The 25122-nt window shown below is 53.4% G+C and overlaps 1 protein-coding gene across 2 annotated transcripts in view; it reads right to left on the minus strand.

Moving 5' to 3' along the window:
- SRGAP3 (SLIT-ROBO Rho GTPase activating protein 3) overlaps positions 1-25122 on the minus strand; it is a 133974-nt gene that overhangs the window by 28341 nt on the left and 80511 nt on the right. For both annotated transcript variants that reach the window (XM_040994885.1, XM_040994884.1), the window contains exons 4-10: positions 16026-16088; positions 11695-11880; positions 8340-8468; positions 7143-7364; positions 5571-5672; positions 3343-3540; positions 337-421 (exon numbers count right to left, since the gene is read on the minus strand). In XM_040994885.1, coding sequence (XP_040850819.1) covers positions 337-421; positions 3343-3540; positions 5571-5672; positions 7143-7364; positions 8340-8468; positions 11695-11880; positions 16026-16088 — 985 coding nt within the window. The remainder of the gene's footprint in view (positions 1-336; positions 422-3342; positions 3541-5570; positions 5673-7142; positions 7365-8339; positions 8469-11694; positions 11881-16025; positions 16089-25122) is intronic.

The raw sequence follows: 25122 nt of genomic DNA on the forward strand, positions 1-25122 counted from the left end.
ATTTGGGGAGTGAACAAGCCAATGGAAGATCTCTCTCTCTCTATTAAAATCTGTCATCAAATAAAAATAAATCATTTTTTAAAAATAAAACACATCTGGTTTCCTCAATTCAGGGTACGGGAATGCACAGGTGCAAGTAGCCGCCCCCTCACAAGGGCAGTCCTCCAGCATTAGGCCTCACTCTCCTCTGCATGCAGCTCCCCCACACCCTCAGCTCTCATCAGACACCAGGCTAAAGAGGCTGCCCAGTCCCAGACCGGGAACCTCCTCAAGCATTTGCTTCCCTCCTGAGCGGCCCGTTTGGAGCAGCAGCGTGCGGTAGCTGCGTACACTCACCCTCACCCAGCGTCTGCTTGAGCAAGTCATGCTTGGCTTGGAGCTTGGTGATGAGATTACTGCCATTCACATACTCCTTGAATTTCTGTAAGACACAATGCGCAGCAAAGTCACGGACCGCAGGGGCCACAGGCTGGAACCTCTGCAGCTGTAATCAATCTCTGGGTCAGGGAGTCCCACGGGGGAGAGGCGGGCAGTTCACCATTGAGGGTGCCCAGAGAATGGGGGCCGTGAATGTTGTCAGGTGAGAAAAGGCAAGGGCTGCTTCCATCATCACAGCTTTCCCTGTGCCTCTGGGCTGTGAGGACAGAGAGGGGACACTTGTGAGACACAGTGTGTCAGGAGCTACACCCAGCCCCGCTGCAGGGGAGGAGCTGGGTGGGACTGGAAGAGCTCAGGCTGCGACAAGTACAGGAGGTCCTGCCTGGTGCCAGTGAGAAAGATGGCACAGGGTCATGGTGAACCCATAGTCTCAGGGAAGTCAGCCTTGGCAGGCCACGACACACCCTGGCCAAGCCTTACCAAGCTCGGGGCACCCTGGGACAGAAACATCCAGAACAGAGATACAGCCCCCAGGCCTCCACCACACCTACACATGGGTATGTCCTAGCCTTCCTCGTTACCTGGCACTCAGGGCATGACCCCTTTGGGTCCTGAGCCTAGGGGCAGCAGGATCTGCACCCACCTCCTGCCTGGCCCAGGAGCTGCACATTTCCTAGGATTCCTACTCTCTAGGGGCAAGATGGGGAGAGAAACAAGAACCAAACCCAGTGGATGCCATGGACAAAGATTAAACGTGGCCAGGGGACAGAGAGCCCAAGGAGGCCTGGTTGCAGAGTGGAGGCCCAGAGGGCAGGGACATCGCAAGCCGAGGAGAATGGGCCAAGAAGACAGTCATGCCACAGCTGCCCATCTGCCTCTGCTGCTGTCTCAGACGGGTCTTCTGGCTGCCTGGCCAGCACTCTCTGAAGGGGCAGGAGAGACAGCCCTAGAGGCTCTGGTACCCCAATTCCCTCTGTGACAAGGACCTCTGCTGGGGACAGCAGCACAGGAAAGGTCCGGTGGTGAGGGGGCTCTGACACATGCACAGGTCACACCTGGTGGCCTCGTGCATGCCCACCTGCAGGATATGGGTGCCGTGACCAGGATGGAGAAAGGCTGAGGCACCTTCCTCCATCCCTACCTGTCCACTTTGTATTGGCAGAGGACTCCACACTTCACAAACATAAGGGCTCGGGCTGGCCCAGTCTTGGTTGGCAGATGAGGAAGCAGTGTCTCACTGCCTCTGCCCTGATGGATATGAACCCAGGGCTGCAGCACCTACTCTGGGGTGCCAGGGATAACTGGATATTTCTGTCAGCTGAGGCTGAGCCCACAGGGTGTCTGCAAGGCAGAGGACCTGGGGCCCATAGCCAGCAGAGAGAGCTGTCCGAATGCAAATCACCGCACTACCATCTATCTCCCACCCCAGGGAGGACTACAGACATCCAGCAGCGCTCCAAGTCCCAGAGCAGAGCCTGGCATGATGGCTCAGTAGTTAAAATTCTCACCTTGCATACACCGGGATCTCACATGAGAACCAGTTTGTATCCCAGCTGCTCCACTTTCCATCCACCTCCCTGCCTGTGACCTGGGAAAGCAGTAGAGGATGACCCAGGGAGATCTGGCAAGCCCTGTCACAAGCTAACACACACCAGGACGTGTGTGTGTGTGTGTGTGTGTGTGTGAGTTAAATGACCACAGCTCGATCAGCGTTGGTCCAGCTGCATATTTTTACTAACTCTGTCTTCAGCCTCAGCCTCAATAGCTAGTTTTCTTCATTGAACTCAGTCTGGAAGTCACGCCCCCTGAATCTGCTGAGGCCCCAGTGCCCATAGGCAGGTGAAGCTGGGTTCTGAGGGTTTGCAGCCACTAGGGGCCTCCAACGTGAGAGAACCTGCCTGATGAGGAATGTGGGACCTCCCCAGCACCTGTGTTCTCCAGCTGCACCCAGAGAAGAGAACTTGATGGATGCTCATGAACCTTCAAAGGAACACATCTATTGAGGCACTGCAGGGGTGTGGGGAAATGGAATCAAAGACCTCTGCTCTCCCCACTACCACGCCAGCCCTGTTCCCTGCCAGGGCATTTGCTCATGGCCTCTCCCAACTTCACAGCTTCTGGGGAGGTGGGAGGGCTGGGGCCAGAAAATGGGCCCTAGCCCCGCAGGTTTAGGAGGGTTGGGCTGAAGCTGGCCAGCTCTCAGCTTCACAATGGCCAGCAGGTTGAGGAGCCGGTGCCAGGGCCTGGGCCAGATCAGTGGATGAGAGAGCGCTCTGTGGCATTTCTCTGCCTGTCCCAAAACATCTGGAAGGTTAAGCAAAAGATACATTCACTTTGGTGCAGGAATCTGCACACAATTTTCTAATGATCCATACTTTCCAGGAGCTTTTGAATTGATACATTTACATGCACTTGTGGTGTGTTTGCGTGTGTGTGAGAGAGAGAGCTTTGGATGTTAAGTGTTTAGCAGGAGAACGGTGATAATTCTGTTCTTTTCTGAGCTGATCAGACCATCATAGGAAACCAATCTCTCCTCCTTTTCAGTAAGAGCATGAGATAAAGAGAACACCTGTGTGCCTGGAGCGTGTTTAGGGGTGCATCCCTGGGTTGGGAGAATTTTCTTGGTTTGCCAAAGGCATCGTCTCTAAAGCCCACACCCAAATTTAAGGGAATTCAAGCTCAAAGCCAAAATATACTCCTAGGATTGCTATTTGGGGCTTGCACCTGAATCTCTGTGGCCATGTTTGCTCACCCAGCTGAGTGCAAGCTCTCTCTTTTTCTCTCTCTTTCTCTCTCTTCTCTAGCAGGAAAATCTCCTTAAGTGCCACCCAAGCTCAATGCCCATTGCCACTTGCTGGTAGCTTGCTTTCTGCACTTTGGAGAAATACCATGGGGTCAAGCACCCTCTCACAGGCTGGGGCAGGGACTCTGTGGCTGGTGGGTGCTGGGCAGGCCATCCCTCACCGTGAAGTAGAACATCTCCGTCTCCTGCTGGTTGGCTCGTCTCTTGGCGATGTTGATCTTGCTCATGTATGTCTCGGAGGCGGCCGACTTGACGGACTCGGTGGAGCGGCTGTGCTGGAAAGCGTCAGAGACGTCGAAGTCCTCCACAGTCAGCATGTCCTGCAGGGTCTGCATGGTGGCGTCCAGGGTCTTCCTCACCTGGTGAGACACCGCCCTTACTCTGCTAGCACTTGGGATGTACCCCCTTCACAATGTGCCTGGGCATGGGCAGGGCACGTATGGCTGGTCCCACCTCACCATTGTGAGGCTCACAGATCACCAGGATGCCCAGAGTGAAGCCAGCTGGCCTGAACTACCAGTCACTTTAGGGTCTTGCATCTACCAGAGAGAACCTTAGAGAAGGAGGTGTTGAACTAGGCAAGCAGGTTTCTCAGTTTGCTACCTTGGTCTGGTTCCATTGGCCCATGCTGGCTCCTCCCCCTTGCCCTAGACCCAAGACCCTGGGTCTAGACTTCAGGAGAGAGAAGGGCAGAGCTTGGGGCAGGTGGCGTCCTCACTATAGGGGGATTTCTGCTGACAAGTGCAGGAACCTTCCCTGGGAAGCTCAGAGAAGGTGGTGGTGGCAGAGGAGGGCACCAACTGCCCTAGCAGGACCCAGTTCTCCTGCAGCCAGGTGGGACCCCCGTGATCACACGAGCAGGCCACAGCAACCTGACTGCCCTCCCACACAGGGCTGCCTCTCCACAGCAACCTGCATGCTGGGGTCGCTCCAGCACCTAGGTTTGTGCAAACACTGGGTCCCAAAGTTTCTTTCTCAGTCCCTCCAACCTCAGCCTCAACGTCCCCTCTTGGTGGCATCAGCCTCTGCTGACATCTTAGCTTGGCGTCTATCCCTGTCTAATAGGAGAGTGCCTAGAACGTTTTGCAGGGGAAAAAAAAATGAAATTAAAAGATAAACTGATCTTGGTGAAAAATATTTTTTGAAAACCACGTACATTTTTCTCCCAGAACACTTAGTTCCCCATGTGGGAGATCTGAATGGAGCTCCTGCCTCCTGAGGGACTGGGGAGTGACGCGGTGGATGGACGACATCGGCCTCTTCTTTTTCACACCCAGATCAACTCATCTTCAAATTCCTTTTCGTGAACCTTCTGCAGCTCTCCCATCCCCCACACTCAGTCACCCATTGGCTGGCTTGTCTTGATGCCTGGGACACCAACTCCACGGCAGTAGGTGCTGCACTGCCAAGTTTGCCCAATTTACTCTCCATCCAGACCAGGGCTGAGACCGTAACACGGACTCTGTAAATGCCCGGGTGGATACGACCTGACACAACACCTGGTGGGGACACTGGTTCTTTTGAACACGGATTGACCTGGGTTCAGTCAGGGGTATTCCCGTCCCATGAGGGGCCCACATGGAGAAAATGGACTCTACTCTCTTTTGTTCAATCCTGGTTCCCACTTGAAACTCCATTCACATTGGTATCTATGTAAGCAACCTGAAAGCCTCTGGAAGAGGCGTGCATGGACCAGCAGAGGGCTCTGTTATCTCCTGTCTCTGGCCTGGCTTGAAGCACATGTGTGATATGTGTCCTATGGCCATTCCTGGGCTGGGCCACAGTTGCTTGCCCTCATTGCCCAGGCCCCCTCCTGAGAGCCAAAGACAGGGCCCTCCCACACGGCTTCACTTCCCAGCACCACCTTGCTACCCACAGCCTGAGCCAGCATCCCCCAGAGCCCCATGCCCAGGCTGCAGTCAGGGGTCTCCTGGGTGGCCTCTTCAGGGCATACCAAAATGCAACATCCACTACTTTGGCTGTCATTGCCCTCTGTGGCCCCCCGCTGGGTGGGAGGCTGTTGGGCTGAGGAAGACTCACCCCCCTTTCCAGAGTGCTAAATCCCGGGTTCTCTATTCTGTGGTGTGACTTAAAACACCAGCACTATTACTGCTGAGGAAAAGAACAGAAATGTACTGCCACAGAAAAAAGCACCAAAGCATCCAGAAAAGCACCTCTAAGCCGGGAGTTCAGATTAGCACTGGGGACAGCGACCCCAGGCTACCTCTGGGCTTGGGACGCACTTGCACAAGTCACAGGCCCTGCCTCTTCCTTGGTGGGCACTTTCCCTTCTCTTAGTGTCCCCTGAGTGCTGCCCCAGGCTGTTGAGGACTCTTGGGGTGTGTGACAATCAGGACAGGCCCAGGTGGACACTGTGGGATCCACTCACCTCCTCGTTCTCAATCCTGAGTGTGGCCAGTCTGGACTGCAGCTGGTGGTGCCGCATGAGCAATTCTGTCTGCACGGGCTGTTGGGCACTGACCTGGCACACCTGCAGAGACACAGCCACCACCTGTGCTTGCCGGGGCCTCCTTACCTATGTGGAGCCCAGCTTGGGCTGACACCTATTGCACAGGCAGAGCCACCAGCGCTAAGCACATGGCTCATGCACATTGCCCATGCAGCCGCATGGGAACCCCAGTGCCCATGATCGTGTCTCCCAGCAGCCTCATTTCACATATGGATGGCACCCGGGGATTGATGGAGAGTCCAGATGCCATCTCATGGGACAGAACTAAGTCCTAGGCTTGTAAGCAAGTAGCTCTGATCAGGGGCTAAATGTTCTAAGAAACCCAGGGGAGAGGAGGCAAAAGGGACCCCAGCCAGGCACTCCCGAGCCTAGTTGGTGATGCAGCTGGTGGCTCGTGACCCTCCTTACCCACAGAGTCTACACCCACAAGGCCAGTGGTACGTGGACGAGACTCCTGCAGGGCAAGCCATTGCATAAGGCCCAAACACGTGCAGACAGGCAGTCTGTGCACTTGCTATCTCAACTCCCTGAACCATAGGCTGTAAAGTCTGCTCACGCAGTATATACACAATGCAAGCTGTCACAGGCCAACCAGATGCAACCTGGAGGACTGAGAAGATGTGTGGATGGGGATGGTAAGGGCTTGAGCTCCTGTGGACTTTGGGGGTTCTAAGCCAGCACCCTGCAGGCACTGGGAGATAGCGGATGGTCTGCCTGTACCATCACCCCTGGAGGGCTGGGCTGCCAGCCATGCCCCAGCAGGAACAGGGCAATAAGCTGAGGGACAGGAGGTCTCTGTCGACAAAGCCCAGGGCCAGGGTGGAAGCTGAGCCCTCTGGAGCCCTGAGGCAGGCCTGGGTCACCTGCTCCCAATGGGAGGAGCAGCCTATGGGACACTTCTGGGTGACTCTGTGGTGGCCAGCAGCTGCATCAGGGCCAAGGGCAAGGGTCCTCTCTGCCTCTCTTTTTCAATTTTCAGAAAGGAGCAAGGTTCTGAGCAGGAGCCCACAGGTACCTCGGTCCTCAGTGAGGGTTGGGTAGGGATGAGGAGGCAATACCATGCCTGCAGACTGCAGAACCAGCAGCCAATGGAATGCTGCTCTTTGTAAATCTTCCAGTCAGGGCTAAGCAAGACCCAGGTGCTTAAGGATGCAAGTGTGTAAGCCAGCCGCATCCCAGCACATGGGTTTGATTTCTGGCTCTAGTCCCTAAGCCCAGCTTCCTGTGGATGCACAACTGGGGGACAAGGGTGAGGCCTCAAATCCCCAGTTCCTGCCACCTGTGAGGGAGACCCACACTGAGTTCCCAGCTTCCAGTTCTTGGTGTGGATTTTTGGGGGAGTGAACCAATGGATAGGCACTAACTCAATTTCTCATTTACTCATGCTCTCTCTTCCTCTCACTCTCTCTCTCCCTCCTTCCCTTACAGATATTTAGTTTTGACTGAGGACAGCAAAGACATGGCCTCAAGCACTGCACCTGCAAGACCGACCTCATCCCCCATGTGGGGCTGGAACTCGAACTTGAGTGGTGGGCAGAAGACCTGGTTGCACATGTCCATCACTGTGTGCTTGTCGCTCCGGGAGTCCAGGCTGTCCACGGCGCTCTCAATGGTGTCCAGGCCCTCATGGCGCGACGTCTCCAGGTTATATTCCGCCGAGAGGTAGGTGCGGAAGGTGCGGGCCAGGCTGGCATGGAAGCCCAGGTCACAGCACTTGGGAAGAGGAGACAACAGGAGGATGCCCGTGAGGGCCCCAGCCACGGAGCTGACCATCCTGCGGGCCCGATGCATGCTGAACTCTGCTCCCCCAGACCCTGCCAAAGCTCTGAGGCTGTGAGGTGGCCTGAAGCACCAAATTCCTCATTGCCTTTCTGATTTCTGGGTTCCACACGCGTCCCCTCGGCCTGGATGCCTGGAATATTCCTCCTTCAGGATTCAGTTTGGAGGCCACTTTCTCCAGGAGGCTTTCTTTGATGTCCTCCTCACTAAGAGTGACCACTGAGCGCCAGGTGTCCTCCACTGTCCACTCTGTGGCCCCTGGCACTGCAGTGGCCTGTGAAAGTGTGCTCCACAGGGATGAGTCCCCTAAGGACCGAGCCACCAGCTCCTGCCCATGGCAATGACTCAGCAAACATTCGGGTGGGGTAGAAAGTGTAAAGGCAGAAATCCAGAAGGAGGTGGGGAGTGGCCTCAGGCAGCTTGGGAGGCTGCGGCCCCTCTTCTTGGGTCAGGTGTGTCTCCTGAAGGGGGAAGGCAGAGACTGACATTCCAACAGCATACCGCAGGGCTGGTGGACACAGAGCCATCACAGCCAGCCTAGAGCCCAGACAAAGCACTCGGGGTGGGGGACTGCAAGCAGGAGAGACGGAGACGCCCTCCTGGCCAAGAGCCCGGCACTCCTTCTCCAGGCCCTGCTGTCCCCAGCGTGTCCTGCACAGCCAGAACAGCTTCTCCTTCCTGGCTTATACTGCCTGACTCCTCCCAGCTGGCCCAACTGCCTCCATGGGAGCTGATGTGTGTCCTTGTACAGCTCCCTACCTGCTATCACATGGACAGCTGAGTCTATTAACCCCCACCTTACCACAGGGGCCCACGCGGGACTCAGCATGCCACATGCTTACGGGCTCCAAAGAGCTCTGGCCACCCCACATGCCTGTGCACGCAGCCCCCCTCTGCCCCGGGGCTCACATCGATCAGGTCCGAGACGTCATGGATGTAGTACTTGCTGATGGCTGCATTGGCGGCTGCCAGGTTCAGCAGGTAGTCGTTGCGGGCTTTGGTGCACTTGAGCTTGTTCTCCGAGTACTTTGCCTGCCTCTAGAGGGCAAAAGGACGTGGACTCAGTGCCAGCCAGCTCTGGAGTGGGGACTAGCCACCCTCCTCCCGAATGCTATTCACTCCCAGGCCTGAGGCAGGCAAGCAAGCTGCCAGGTAGGTACCTAGTAACAAAGGCTCACCCCTCAGGGAATACACAGACCAGCAGCAGCCTTTGGACAGCCTCCCCACCCCCACTCCAGGGGGGATATCACCAAGACCCCTACTCAGCACCCTTCCTCTGCCTGCCATGGCCCATGAAGTCCCCCATGGACAGGCCAGGGTCTAACCACTCTGGCGCCCTGACCACTGCCCAGCCTCCTCATGTATCCTTTAAGAGGTCAAGTTCTTTGCTGCCTGGCAGTCCATCCTTCCCCATGGTCCACTCCTTCCTTCCACTTAGGGACTTAGCTGAAGTTATATGGCCATGCCAGCTTTGTCCAAATAACCTGTTCCTTCTCCATGCCCTGGGGAGGCCCAGGTCTTGTCTTGCAGCTGCTCTACTCTCTCTCCTCCACCTGTTGGGATTACCTGCCTTTCCCTTCCCAGTCCACTGCTGGTCACCAGTGCCCCCACCAGAGAGGAGACTCCATGAAGTCAGCTGCAGCGGGCCCTGCTCCCTGTGGGACTGCAGCAGCCTGCAAGGCCCCACGTAGGGTGGGAATGGGAGGTGTGGGCAGCTGCTGCTGATGGGAGGTCAGAAGGGATGTGCAGGACAGCTGTCAGAGGGGGTGGGGCCAGCAGTGGGGCCAGCCAGAGGCACCTCAGCCCCAAGCCTGAACCTGATTTCAACTTCCCTGGGCAGGCTGGGAGGAGAGAAGTGGAAGAGGGCAGGAGAGCCCTGACCAATGAGTCCTGTGTGGAGAGGGGGTCAAGAGGTCAGCTTTCCTCAGAGTGCCCCCCTAAACCTGTCTTCCAGCATGTAGAGCTCCAACTTCCTGTTGGGGTCCCCCGGACCCTCCTGAGGCTCCCCTGACTTCCTCCTAAGTCCTTGCACTCTGGGAACTACCAGGAGTACATGTTCCATGGCAGTGACCTCCTCTCTGGCTGTGCACCTACCTCACAGAGAGTTCTGACCCTTCCGCCCCTGCCGTGGGAACCCTGTGAATTGTACAGCCATCACTGTCGCCAAAGGTTAGAACATCATCAGCCCAGGATAAAACATCATGTCTGGGAGTGGCCATCACTCCTGTGAGCAGTCACCATATCCATGAATGGCCACCAAGTCTATGAGCGGCCACCACATTCGCGAGCAGCCACCACTCCTGTGAGTAGCCCCCATACCCATGAGCGGCCCCCACACCCATGAGTGGCCATTCCCTTCCCTGCCTTGGCCGCTCTGAGCTCTTCCTCTCTCAGTGAACAGGTCCACCATGGAGCCTTCATCCACCTGCCATGGCATGCTGCCCCATCCTTTGGGACTATCTTCCTTTACCTGGGGCTGAAGTCTCATCCTTGTTGTAGTCCCTGTTAGAGCCGCATTCCTTTTTATAGCTGATCAACACTCAGCTGTCTGGATATGCAGCTGGATTAGGTCTGTATCTCTTCTCCTTTGCCCAAGCAATGGACTGAAGTGTGTGTTCACAAAGTTAAATAGGACTCACTTGTGAATCATAGAAATGGGCCTTCAGCAGTCTGGCTGCAGAGGCAAAGCCATCTGGCTTTCTCTGGCCAGGCCAACCCAATTGCAAGCTAGAATTTTGTTGGGACAAGAGGTGAAGGGGAGTGAGTAGCCACAGGTATCAAGGGCATGGGTTCCAGGCTGAGTGGGCTGCGTCCTGAGAAATGGCACACTGGGCCTCTCAGAGCTCGGCCTAATATTGCTCTGTGTCCACTTGGTTGCACAGAAGTTCCTGCTACACCCCACTTAAAACAAAGCCAGGCCATCCGGCCGGTTTCCCAACAAACCTCACTGGCATCCAAGATGCTGCTAGCAGACCACAGCCAGCCCAGCACTGGGCTCAACAGCCCAACCCCCTTTGCAGCCTCTCCCAGACGCCAGACCACCTTCCTCCAGCAACTGCAGTCGCCCCGGGGCCTCCTCCCCCCACAGGTGGAGCTCTTCCTTTCCTCTACCTCCAAATCTTGATTCAGCACCAGGGATAGGGACCACGCTTCCGCCATCCCCTCTTCACCACCCTCACTCCCCATCCCTGACTCTATCCACCCCAGCAGACCGCTGGCTCCATCTGGGGGCTGCCACGAATATTCAGCTGGGTGGGTCTTTGCAGGGTCCTGTGTTCCACTGTCTCCAGGCACGTACCCTAGACACGAAATGCCAAACACCACGGCTTTCTGAACCAAGGCATTCTGAAGCAACAGACCCACGCCTCACTCTCCCAGCAGCTGCCCCACACCCTTTCAATGCACGCTGCTGTCTGCCTTTTTCAACTGTGGGTGTAAAGCAGAATCTCAGCCTGGCTCTCGTTTGTTCTTCCTTCCTCACTAATGAGGCTGGGCATCTTTTCATGTCATCGTTGGCCACATTTCTCTGGGGAAATGCCTCCTTTGCCTAGTTCTTAACTGAGTGTTTTTCTTGGCCTGTGTACACTGGAGTTCCATAGTGCTTGCCTCCAGTGACTTTCCCAGCTTGTCTAGATCTAGGGTTTTGTTCCCACTCAAACTCCTCTAGCTTTTGGAGAGAAAGGACCTGTAGGGGGAATCTTAGTGAGCCTGTGAGGCCATGGTTGGCAAAGAAAACCCAACAAACGATTCATGATTGTGTGAAGAGGATGCACAGAGAATTCCACAACAACAAATCATAGCCTCTTCAAAAAAGAAAACTTGGAAGGTCATTTAGTTGAGGATGACACAAAGGCAGCACATGTCCTGTCCCTGGAAGTACCCTGCCCAGGGCAGACATCACAAAAGGATCCGAGCATCACGAATCACTAAGCTCAGATAGCGCTTTACTTGGAGCAGCTGGCAGGAAACATGAGACTTATTTACAACTCCTGTTAGATCTCCTGTGAGGCTGCGGACTGAGCTGCTGTTGCAGCTCTTCTGACTCCAGTGCTGGAAGCTGTCCCCCAGCCCAGCTAGAAGATAAAGCTTCCCAGTGGTAGTTTTGAACTGCACCCTTCGCCAGCCCCCAAGTGCAGCCTTCACCCATGCTTGGGCTCAGGGTTGGGGGGCTAGCACTGGGAAGGCCAAGGCTGCAGTGGAGCGTGTGGTCCTACTTCCTGGGCCCACCATTCCCAGTCTCTGGCAGCCTAGGGCCCCCACTTGCCTTCTCCTTCATCTTCTCGATCTTCTTCACAGAGCTGCGGCGCTGGGGCCGGTCCTCATGCCGCAGCAGGTTCATGCTGAGCTCTCCCGACTTGTTGAACTGCTTCTCCTCCTGCTTTTCTGCCTCCTTCAGTTTGCTCTCGGCGCTGATGCTCTCCGCGTGGTACATGTGGTAGGTTTTCATGACCTGGGGACACAGCACGGTATGTGTCAACAGCCTCTCAGGGGTCAGGGAGGGCTCCCACCCCAGAACCCAGCCAGGCTTTCAGAGGGGGAGCAACTAGAAAGCAACTCAAACAACTAGCAACACGTGAACACACCAGCCGGCATGAGACAGCTCCACAAGGGACCACTACTGTGCCATGAGGAGGAATGCTGGCTGGTGACTGGCATGGGGGTTCAGGTACCCCTGGAGCTGGCTATACCTTCTAACATAGAGCCTAGGTTTCAGTCCCAGCTCCACTTATGAACCCAGATTCTTGCTAATGTGCATCTGGGAGGCAGGAGGGGATGGCCCAGGTACTTGGGTCCCTGACTGCCACATGGGGGACCTGGACTGAGTTCATAGCTCCTGGCTTTGGCTCAGCTCAGTCCCAGGCCATTATGGTCATATGGGAATTAACCAATGAACAGAAGAGTTCTTTCTTTCTACCTGTTTCAATTAAATGTAAACAAGTACATACAGAAAACTGAAACAGAGAGTCTAAGACATGCAACCTCTTGGCTAATCTGAAAACATTTTGCTAAGTGAATGAGCTGTGGCCCCGAGGCCCTGTTCCCATGCCCAGGATAACTGGGAAGTCCCTCCTTACGCAGTTACAGCACCTCTGTGGAAAATGTTCTTTTTGAACCATTTTCTCAGCTAAAATGTGCCTCTGCCTCTGTCCCCAAAAGAAATAACCACAAAACTGTTTTTATACTCCTAGAATAAACTCATCCCTGCCTATAAAACAGATTTCTAATACTCTACTTCCTATGTAAAAAGTTTGACACTGGGCCTGGCCTTGTAGTATAGCGGATGACGCCACAATCTGCAAAGCCAGCAGGTTTGAGTCCTGGCTGCTCCACTTCAGATCCTACTGATGGTCTGGGAAAGCAGGGGAGGGTCACCTACTTGCTTGGGCCTCTATGCCCACATCGGAAACCAGGATGAAGCAAGGTTCCTGGCTTTGGCCTGGCCCATGCTGGCTGTTGTGGCCATATGGGGAGTGAATCACAACATGGATAATCTTTTTCTTCTCTCTCTCCCCTCTCTTTGTAATTGTGACTTTCAAACAAGTGACTAAATATTTTTAAAATGGATATTATCATAACAGGAGAGATTTTTTGAACCACAAAAAAAGAATCCTAGACATCATCTAATTCAGCAACCTCTATAAAAAGGGACATGGAAGCCCAGAGGGCAACACATAAGTTCAGGATCTCCAGTTCCCATGCACCTGTAACCAGTGAGGTACAGCATGTCTCTCGTCCTGCCCCTTGGCAGCCTGTGCCCACCCCTACTCCAGCCCCAAGCAATCAGGATGTACTTTGGATTGTCCATGTTCTAGAATCCCAAGTACATGGAATTGCCCAGCACAAACTCTTCTGTGTCTCCTTTTACCACTTGGCCGAGAGAGAGAGAGAGAGAGAGAGAGAGAGAGAGAGAGAGATTCAGTCATGATGTTTTATGTGTCAGAGGTTCTTTTATTTTTAATACTTAAAAAATATTTGTTTATTTGGAAGGCAGTCAGGAGAGGTCTTCCATCTGATGGTTCACTTCCCCAGACACTCACAAGAGCACAGAGCCAGGGCTGGATCAAGAGTTGCCTTTGGGGCCCGGCGCAGTGGCGCAAGTGGTTAAAGGTCCTCGCCTTGCACGCCCGGGATCCCATATGGGCGCCGATTCTAATCCCGGCAGCCCCGCTTCCCTTCCAGCTCCCTGCCTGTGGCCCGGGAAAGCAGTCGAGGATGGCCCAAGGCTTTGGGACCCTGCACCCGCGTGGGAGACCCGGAAGAGGCTCCTGGCTTTGGATCGGCATAGTATCGGCCCGTTGCGCTCACTTGGGGAGTGAATCATCAGATGGAAGATCTTCCTCTCTGTCTCTCCTCCTCTCTGTATATCCGCCTTTCCAATGAAAAAATAATAAAAATAAATCTTAAAAAAAAAAGAGTTGCCTTTGTTTGGGGCTATCAGGCAGCTGCAGAGGGGGCAGATTCACCCACCAGGGGACATCCACCTGCCTTTAAGTCACAGGGTAGGGCCAGCCAGCCCCACCTCCTTCCTCTTCCTTTTCTGGAGGAAGGCAGCCCTCTATTCACAGGAATTCTACATCCTCAGACACAACCAATCTTGAAGTAAAACTATTTGGAACAAAATACAACATCAGCATTGAATATGTGAAGACTTTGGGGGTCATTTGTCCCTGCGGAAAGCAGTGTAACAATTTTTCTCTTGGTGTTTTCTTAGCATTCTCTTAGTATTTTCATGGGTTTTGGTTTCCTAGGGCCAGGTGTGGGGTGGAAGAAGGGAGGGTCCTAGAACCCATCTTTGATGGACTCAGAGAAATGCTGACCCTGTGGAGTGAGCTTACCAGGACAAAGAAATCTCTTGAGGCTGTTTGTATTGATTGCATCACCAACCTGCTACACGGAAAGTTCCCTCTGCCTGGAGGCACTGGTGTGGCATCTCCTGCCAAGCACAGCAGGTTTAGAATCGCTACTTGGGCCCCAGTGTCTGGCTCAGTGCAGGTCCTCTGGCTCACAGCAGTGTGACTTCAGGCAAGTACTCAACCTCTCTGACCTCTGCTTCCTCATCCACATGGAAGGATGAATAACAGCACCAGTACCCCAGGTTTGGTGTGTATACCAAAGGTGCTAATGTTCATGGAGAGCTAAGAAGACTGCCTTGACCATAGGAAATCCATGTAACCACTACATGCTACTGCTACTACCACCACCATTACCAATACCAACAATATCACCACCACCGTCACCACCAACACCACCAAAACCATCATCACCACTACACTATCATGACCCCCATCATTGTCATCATCACCAGTAATATCATCAGCAGGAGCATCAGTTCCACTACCATCATTATCACCAACACCGCCATTATCATGACCCCCACTACCATCACCATCATTATCATGGCTAACATGGCTGAGGCTTAAGAACCAAGCACCCTGATAGAGGATGCATGCACCCTGGGGAGCAGCTTTATACCCAGACTGCTCCATAGGAATATCCAGCTCCCTGTTTATGGCCTGGGAAAAGCAACAGAAGACAGCCCAAGTTCTTGGCCCCACCACCCATTTGAGAGACCATGGTGAAGCTGCTGACTTCAGCCCAACCGTAAATGTGACAGACAACCGAGGGGACGCCAGCACCTCCTGTTTGTGCCGCAATCAGCCAGTGCACCCCAGGCCTTGCGTATCCACATGACTAGCCAACCACGGGAGAAAACAGCCAGCAAATGAAACCCGCCTGCATGCAGGACACGGACAGATGTGTGCCTGTCATCAGCCCCTGACCCAGCACTTGTTTCATGCTGGGTGTCGGAAGCCACCCAGGGCTGGGGAGAGAGCCTGAGAGAAGAGCCACATGAGGTGTGGGCACCTGTGGAGTTTGGTATCCTGGTAGGTGCTGGGCCCAGTCCCCAGGCATCCTGAGGGGTGATCACACTACTGGCTACAGCGACAGGATTTGGACCCGAACATGGCACATCAGGGCGGGGGTTTGAGGCTGCCAGGCTCTCTTGCTGTCTGCGTGAAGCAACACCCCAGCCCAGGCAGAGGTTGGCCCTGTTGCAGACTGGAGTCCGAAGTCAAGTTCTGCCATTGAGTGTGATCACAGAATGTGTGGGAATGCTTGCCCCAATTTTCTTGAGCGGCAGACTAAGGCTCAGATCCTTGGGCAAAGCCCTAAGCAGAGGCTGCAGTCCCCTAGGCTGTACACTGAGAAAAAACAGTAACATTGAAGAGGGGGTGCTAGCAGTGTTTGGCCCTTCTTCCCCAACACCTACACCCCTGGCCCCCAATGCAAATGGTCTCCTCAGAGCTACAGCCTCGGGCCTACCCATGGTTCATAATAAGTGAGCAGCAAAAGCCCATGTCTGCCCTCCCATCCCATAGCTGCGTGCACTGGCAGCTGTCCTGGGTAACACCTAACATTGCAGGGTCAATCATTCGTGCCCAGCCCCAGCCCAGAGGGACAGACCTGGCAGCTGGCACGTGAGCTGCTCTGTCCCATGGGGCTGACCCTCAGTGGCTCTGGTGGAAGATGCAGCATGAAGGCCCTGGGTCAGCCCAGGCCGAGGCTCTAGGCCCAGCACCAAGCAGGACGTACCGTGTAGAGTTCATTGGTGACCTTCAAGAGCTCCTCGTGCATCTGCAGGCCAATCTCTTTGCTCTAGAAGACAGAAGAACAAGTGTCAGGCAGGGAACTGGTTGGGCAGGAGCTGGGGTCTGGGTAGGAGAGAGGCAGGCATTGACACTGACCATGCCGACCCATGACTCAGACCCAAGCTGGTGAAACAAGCCTGCAGAGAGAAGCATCTGCCCTGGGATCCCAAAGCCCACGCCTGCTTCCCTGACTCTTCACAGCAGCCTTCACGCGTCAGAGCCAAAGAAGCCACCCTCAGTCTTCCTCTCCATTTTTAAGTTCATTTTACGTCTCTGTGTGTGAATATTCCATGCACTAGCTCACTCCTCAAACGCTCACAGAACCTAGGGCTGAGCTGACAGAGGATGCACATGTTCCAAGCAGCATCTTGACCACTGAGCCAGATGCTTACCCTGGATGCCTAACTCTGTGTATCCCAGGAGGCTGTGAGCCCTCTGTTCAGCACTCACTGACTTCACAGGAGAGTGGGGTCTCCTCAGAACTCAGGCTGCAAAATGACCATGGTAGTGCTTGGGTCACCAAGGACACAGCCACAGCCTGGGGTCAGTCCCCTCCCTACCACCCCACCTCACATTGGTTCACCTTCATCCAGGTTGGGGTCCAGCAGCCTGGTCCAGGCCTGAGAGCCTATGACACAGAGCCCTTCTGCAGCGCTTTGGACTCAAAGTGTGGTCTGCCCTCCCAGGCTGGTCCTACCCCTGCCTGGTCCTGACATGTGGCAGGTGCATACAGACAGATGGAACAGCTTGGGGTCCCCACCTCTGCTCTGTCACCCACTGGTCATGTGATCTGGGAGAGTCACTTCCCCTTTGAGCCTTAGCCAATGTATTATAAAATAAAAATGGAAACTGTGAGAACGTTTCTCATGGCATGGCATGGTACAGCATGGCACCCACAAGGACTTCTGGGACCACAGAAGCCTGGGTATGAAAGCTGGATGAACTTGCAGACATGTGAAACAAGACCTTGTCCCTCCATGTAAAAACCACCTCACAGAGGATTAAAGACCTAAACCCAAGGGTTGAAAACACCAAACAACTTGAGGAAAACATCAAGGAAACTCTGTAAGACACCGGCATAGGCTCAGACATCTTGGAAAAAAAAAACAGAAGCATAGGCAATAAAAGCAAGCAAAGACAAATGGGATGGCATCACGCTAAGAGGCTTCTGGGCTACAAAGGAAAATTACAGAACAAAGATGCAACTGACAGAATGGGAGAATATATTTGCAACCTGTGCATCTGATTACAGATTAATACCCAGGAGCTGTAAGGAGCTTGGGAAACTCAACAGCAACAAGACAATTGATTACAAAATGGACAAAGGGAGGGTGATGTTACAGCATAACAGGTTAAGCTACCACCTGCAGAAGTGGCATCCCACATGGGGGTTGGTTCAAGTCCCAGTTGCTCCACTTGGCATCCAGCTGAAGCCAGGAGCATCTTTTGGGTCTCCCACATGGGTTTGGGGCCCCAAGCATTTGGGCCATCTTTTGCTGTTCGACCCAGGTTCATTAACAGAGAACTATCATCATCCCTCTTCTATCAGAAGAAGACATGGGGGAGCACCAGTGCTGACCAGCCTGGTCGCATAAACTCATCCAGCAGCCACAGGCCTGGCCTGGCAGCAGCCCAGGCCTTGCCTGGGAACTGACTGCACCCTCAGGTTTCTCCTGGGGCTGCTAGGGGAGGTCACTGGGGTCACACACTGCCTGTTGCCATCATGCCCATGACAGGGGAAGCACACAGTTGTCCCAGTGTGGCTGGGATGAGATGTACCACTGGACTTTCTGGTTCACAGCACCATGTTCTTTTTAGCCAATCAATGAGCACTACTGTAATCTTTGCGCTTAAGCTAGAGTGAAGATGTTAGAAGGGCCACTGAGGGAAGCAGTTGCTGCCTGAGGTCTGATTTTCAAACAAGCAGCCAAGCTCCACTGTTGAGAGTGTTCCCTGGACCAAAGCCACCCTGGAAGACCTGCACACAGCAGGGGCTCCAAGCACACTGAGGCCGCACCCCATGGAGTGCAGCTGCAGTGAGAGAAGCTAGTCTGAGAAGCCATGCCTTGGACACTTATTTGCCAGAAATAATTTGGCAATATTGTTTTAGTTTTGCTGACTTGACACAGTTCCCGAGAGAAATCAATTCTTGGACCATGAACATCTCACCAAGTATGGCTCAATTTAGATGTCAATACAGAGCTAGTCACACTTGGGAAGAAAAACCCTGAGAACCCTCGCTGGAGGTTTGGGGGCTTTGGGAAGCTTATTGAACAAGTTCTACTTTCGCAAAGGGTGTGTCTCCAGCCCCTTTCACCTGTCAGGAAGAGGTCATTCCAGCATCGTCTTTTGTGTCTGCTACAGGGTCCTTGCATCTGTGTTCTCAAAGCCCACTGAACTGTAATCTCCAAAGCCACGCACTGAGGATGTCTGGAGGGGATGGGGCCCAGAGGGGACCCCGGGGTGGGCGCTGCTCCCCAAGCATGTGACACCCTGCACAGACTCGGGACTCCACAATGATGCTATTAACAGCACCTTCACCAGATGCGACCTGCGACCTTGACCCCGCCAGATCAAATCTACTTTGCACAGACACAGCTGAGGTGCTCTCGGTCTCCTTCCTCCCTCCCCCTAAATTATTATTCCGAAGCTGGACAGTACATTTTACATGGCCTGTATTTGCATAACCTCACCTCGACCACCTGTCCAATAATATGAACAAGGAACAATACTATGAATCTTAGGGCAACATCACACCACAACTTGTATTCTTCTCAGCCAGCATTTTTGCTTCCAAGTGTTATCGACAGGGATAGCTGTAGATCCGGTTTCTTCACCTTAACTCTTAACCATAATTATCAAACCATTCACTTTATAATGGATGCTCAGGCTATTTTTCTTTATTTCTCCTTTAAACACAACTGCAGAAAACTTCTTTGCTGAAACTCCTTCTTTGTGGAGGAGTGTGTGTGTGTGTGTGTTATACATATACAAATCAGCTCTAACAAGTAATAAGAAAAAGATGAATGGTTACACCTTTGCTCCCAAGTTGGACAGTAACAATGCCATGTACTGGTGCCAACGTATATGTACAAGGTATTGCTGCTGGACCCCACCCTGTCCCACAGAGAAGACTGTCTAGCCTACCTCTAGCCCTACCTGCTGTTTTGTTCTATTTTATTGTTTTTAAGGTGTTTACTTATTTATTTCCAAGAGTTATGGAGAGGGAAGGAGCAACAGAGAGGTCTTCCATCCACTAGTTCACTACCCAAATGGCTGCAATGGTTGGGGCTGTGCCAGGTGAAGCCAGGAGCCAAGAGCTTCGTCCAGGTATCCCATATGAGTGCATGAGCCCAAAAACTGCCTTTTCAGGTGCATTAGCAGGGAGCCAGATCTGATGTGGAGCGGGTAGGACTCAAACAGTTGCCTAGGGGGACTCTCGGTGACAGCACAGGCAGTGTCTTCACCTGCCACACAATAGTGCCAGCCCCTAGCACTACCTGGTTTAACGAGCATCACTTCAGAGAAAGCTGAGAAACCTGATGAGGCAATGTTCTAACAAATATAAAACACATCCTTTAGGCAGGCCAAATTCTCTTATGCTCGCCATGCAACAGAGTAGGAAATTGAAAAATAAGCTGAGAGCTCTTTAGAAACCTTCACAACTGAGAAAACCTGATCTTGAATAATTCATGAGCCACAAATACATAGCAATGGAAAGTATGAAATATTTATATCTCAATGACAATGACAGCATCACTTCTCCAAGCTTCTGGGCTGCAGCTACTGTGCGACTATGGCAGCGTGAGTCTTCGCTCCTTCTCAGACACACACCTAGGTGCCGTTCTCTAATTGGATGAGGCTGGCTCACAGGGCCTCCCTCACTGTGGTCCAGTAACCCGGTAAGCAGCCATCTTGCTGGCTCCTGCTCAGCAGGACACATGGTCAGTCCTCTTTGTCAGATTGAGTGAGTTCCCATCTGCTCCAAATTGCTGAGAGTTTTTGTCCTGAAATGGTCAGAAGTTGGAAGCCTTCTGAAATTCAGAACTGTGCTTGCTGTGGCTTCCGCTGCCCTGGGAGGCCCCAGAGAGGGGGCACTGCAACTGACCCGCTGCTGGATTCTCGACATGGCACCTGCCTGTGTCCCACATGTGCAAGGGTTCTAGAGTAGTGCCCGTCTCAGCTCACACCCAGGCTTCTCACCTATAAAATGGGACAATGAAGAATGAGATGTATACACAACATCTGGCCCAGGACCTGGCACATGTCGACAGCAGTTGTTTGTAGTGTCATCACAACATTAACACACAAGGAAGCTCCAAAAAGCTTGCAGACAGATCTGGATTGTGGTTACAAAGGGTTAAGTCACTGCCTGTGATGCTGCCATCCTATGTGAGTGACAGTTCAAGTCCTGGCTGCTCCACTCCCGACCCAGCTCTCTGCTAAGATGCCTGGGAAAGCAGGAGAGGATGGGCCAAGTGATTGAGAGACCCAGATAGAGTAGCAGGTTCTTGGCTCCTGACTTTGGCCTGATCCTGGGGGAAGTGGTGATCATTTAGGGAATAAACCTTGCTCTCTCTAACTTTCCCTCTCTCTAACTCTTTAGATAAAACAATAGATAAATCCTTTAAAAAGAAGACTTACAGAAAATGGAACTAAGAGAAAACGTACTTTGGTGCCAAAAATATGTAAAGTCTATCCTTAGTTTTTTTTTTTTTATAACAGCATTTTCCATGAACTTTTAAAATACCCTGCGTATGCATGGATTTCATAGTTCTTTGCTCCACAATAAGCTTATCCTCCAATTCCACTCTTCATTCATATTCTGAACTCTCTTATGTGTGTGTGTTGGCTGAGCTGGACTGGCCTGCCAATGTGCAGGGGAGGCGTCCCTCCTGGTGGCATCTCCCAGGGACACAGTCGGGTCTGGGCTGCAGACGCCTCACTCCTTGGCAGCCTGCCCACTCTGCTCGCTCTGTGTCTCCACACAGGCCTCCAAGCTGGACACTCCAGCAGGCACACCCTCACCCTCTCCTGCAACCAAAAAGAATGAACCGAGCTTTGAATCCAAGGCTGAGGGTGCTTTTGATCTCTGTTGCAAAGCAAAGCCATTATTGGACACAAAAGCCCTGATTTATTTATGAAATGCAATGAACATCTTCGAGGCGGGGACGAAGCAGCTCGCTCAAGACCCAGTCCTTGTTACCACACAGTGAATGGCCGCTTTCAAAAACAAGTCAGCCCTCTACCACACACCCTCTGTCCTCGGCTGAGAGCCCTTCCCCCAAAACACTTCCTCCTGCAACACCATGGTTTCCCACAATCAAATTCACATCACGGCCCGGCGAGTAATTATATTCTGCAGGCATCAGAGCACAGACTGCTGGGCGCTATTGTCCAGCACAGGGAAGACAGAGCAAGGCTACAAATGGAAGGGGTTTCGTCGTCCAGTCTCAGGGAGTGGGAGGATCGGGCAAGAGGCTGTACACAGATCCCACTGCACCCAGCTGCTGGGCTCAGTGGGTAAATGGACCCAGTTCCACTCCCATGTCTGACTCAGCAGGTCTCAGTTGCTCATCTGTACCCCAAGGAGGATGGACCAACTACTGCCTGTACCGCCTCCCTTGTCCGCAGGGTAGGGGTAGGGGGCAGCTTGAGCAGCTCCTGGGGATGTGTAAGCAATGCAGACTCTATATTGCCCTACACACTGAACCAGTCAGAAACCATGCGGGTGGGGCTGGCCAGCTGGGCTTAACCCGTCCTTTAGGGGACTCTAATATAAAGCTTGATGGAGATGGTAGGGGGAGGCAGAGGAGGCAGTGCCGAAACACAGGACACAAATTCAGGCGCAGACAGCATCAGGGAAACCAAGGGGCCAAGCAGACGCAACACAAGTACTTCAAAGTTCACACAAGTGAAAGAGAAGTTTGTTTTGTTTGTTTGGAGGTCATCAGAAAGCATATAATGAAAAATCTGCAATGATTTCAAACTTTTGCACCTGATAACTCACCTTTTGATTCCACTGTCTGATGGACTTTTTGTGTGTATACACACATACACACTGGCCAACAACAGGGATGTGTAGCAGGGGAGAATATATTGCAGATAAACCCCGCCAAGCATAAACCAAAGTGGTGGTGCCTAGCACTGTCAGAACTTCTGATCTTACAAGCGAAACACAAGGCCCCAATGGCCCTTCACCACCCCGTACCATGGTTACCTGCACCTCAGGCTCCTCCTCTGCCTCGCCTGGCACCCTCACCCAGGTTGCAGAGAAGACATGACCCAAGAAGAAAGGAACAAGGATGACACGGGAAGGGGGTCAAGCAGGCGCTTTACACACAGGCAGAAGTGGGGCTTCTTGTAAAACAAACTTTCTAGATGCCGGAAAAGTCCCTTAAGCAAGGCTCCTAACCCCATCTGACTAGAATCTGGCAAAGCAAGTTTTAAGGAGACAGAGTAAGACAAAACACCAATGCACAATTCTCAGGCTGATTCAGAAATAGTTCAGCAAAGACTCTCGGCAATGTCAGAGCAAGACACCCTTCAGAAAGGCCAATGTCCTCCTGGTTCTTGTTATTCTAAATAAAACGCCAGAGGCAGACATGTTGGCATGGCAGTTCCACTGAGTGTTGGGGCCCAAGTTCCACTTCTGCTGTCTACCCAGCTTCCCACCCCCCAATCCCTCACACTCCCTGGGGGGCAGTAGTAACAGCTCAGTCCTTGGGTCCCTGTCATGTGGGAGACGCAAAAACGGCTCTGGGTCCTGTCTTTAGTCTAATCCAGCCCTGGCTGGTGCAGGCATTTGGAGAGTGACCAACAGCTTTTCAAAGAAGCATCTTTTTTCCACAGAAGGAACGTGGCTAGATAGTCCTGCTCCCCTGTGGCTGGTCAGACCTTGCTCGAGGGCTCTGCTTGCTCCTGAATCCTGTATCCTACCAGAGAAGGCCTGGGGCAGGGCCCGGGCAGAGCTGCCATCATGGGGCACAGAGGCAAAGCCAAGCCATAGGCGACCAGAGGGACCATGGGCCCTCCCCAGCAGCAGCAGGAAGGACCTCAGTGAACAGCTACAACGTGCATCTCCAGCAATGGATCTGGTTTCTATGTGGACCACGTGATGCCGCTGGGCCTGTGAGCTCAGTACGGAGAGCACTGTGCTGCTCACAGCTGTCCCTGTGTGCACTGAATGGGCTCTCCGGAGCAGTAACAGTGTCCTGCTCTGAGGGACATGTGGGACAGGGCAAGGGGCAGGGTGGAGGACAGAGCTGCAGAAAGAGCCCAGAGAGCCCAGTGCAGTTTAAGGTTCGATTTCTCCCTCCTTTGCATGGATTTTTTTTTTTCTCAAGCAATTATCCCTCACCATATCTTAGAAATCCGGTTGGGGGGCAGTGTGGGGCTGTAGAAGTCAGGCCTGGTCACAGAGGGACTGCAGCTCCTGGACCACAGGGGCACCTCAGTGGCCCTCATGGCAACTGTGCTAGGCCTGTCAGAGCTCAAAGACCCCATTCTCAGGAAAGGAGGTCACAGAGGCAGGGCAAGCAGCCTAGACTGCTGGGGCCACTAGGTCACCACACAAGGAGACACTGGCTCACAGGAGTCACTAAAAGAGGAAATTGGGGCAGAACGCAGAGAAACGAAGTTCTGGTCACATTCCTTGCACCCCTGAAGTCCCCGCACCCAAAGCCAGGCTCCTGTCTGAAGAGCTGGCAGGTTGAGGTCCCGGCCTCACAGCAGGTGCAACTGCATTACTGCCACCTGCAGTCACCTGTTTGCTCCAGGGGACCCTGAGTGCCAGCTGGCCACCAAAGGCCACCAGCACAGCTTCCAGAACATGGGGTGCTGCCTTCGGCCCCCAGGGAAGACCAAACCGCAGGGCCTCAGCACCTCCCTCAGTGCAGATTAGGCAAGCCAAGCGGACGCCCCACTTCTGAATCAGAGGACAGGTGCAGGGATGACCCCAACCAGCCTGGAAACCCCTTCCACTTGCTACAGGCTCTCCTGACATCACAGTCCTCTTCCTAGGGATCAATGGCAAGCTACCATTCAAGCAGCACTATCACCTGCACCTGCTCTGGCCACTCAACCTCCAGCATTATCTTCTCTGTTTGCCAGGCAAGAACGCAGAGGTCCAGAGGAGTCCTAGCTGTCTAGGCTCTCCCTGCAGCTACACAGGGTGACTGAGGACCTGAGACCACCCCTCACAGTTGGGCTGAGGTTCCCAGCAGGCCATCAGGTAACAAGGACAGGTTGTACTCCCAGGCTGACCTCGTCTCACTGGTGCCACAGGAAGCGGCTGCTGTAGTGTACTGGCCAGCCAGGCTCTGGCCAGCTCTCCTGGAGCTCCACGGGGCTAGTCAGATCCTTTGTGTGCTAGCCTGGAAGAAGGCTGCAGGGAGCTCAGCTGCAGTTTGTTTCATTATTTCCCACCCTGTTAAGTTCCATCACAGAACGGGCTACTGGCAGCTGAGATGTGCATGGGAAAGATGGATCTTGTTCATCCCAGGCTCAGTCAACCAGGAGATGAGCATCTCTCAGAGTCATGCTCACTCAGAGAGCCACAGGCACAGCAGGCAGGGAAGGCTCAGGACAAAGCACAGAGGGCACACCGACAGCCCTGATCCAGCTCTGGGGGGGCCTGCGTGGCAGCACTCAGGGACCCTTTTGTTGCCTGCGTCTGTCTACCTGGTTATGTTTGCTGAGACACCTCACATGCACCAGGCACAGTGCAAGGAGCTGGAGACAGAGAGACCTTAGGGGCGTAACAAGGGGCATCCCCTTTACCTGTGACCTCTGACCCCCAGGTGGGCTAACCTTTGCAGCCACAGAAAGGTACCCCTCAGAAGCCAAAAAATGAGCCCCAGTCACTGCCCTGGAGCTGAATCTACGGCAGGGCAATGCATGTGCTCGAGAGAGTCACAGGAGTCCCCTGGGAGTGGAATTCAGTCAGTCAGGGTGCATCAACAGGGCAGAGGCTCTGTAAGCACTGAATGTGGCACACAGACATAGCCACCAACGTGGAACATGTCGCCATCACGTGACAG

This window comes from Ochotona curzoniae, unplaced genomic scaffold (assembly GCF_017591425.1).
Source record: "Ochotona curzoniae isolate NIBS_2020 unplaced genomic scaffold, NIBS_Ocur_1.0 contig_908, whole genome shotgun sequence".
NCBI lineage: Eukaryota > Metazoa > Chordata > Mammalia > Lagomorpha > Ochotonidae > Ochotona > Ochotona curzoniae.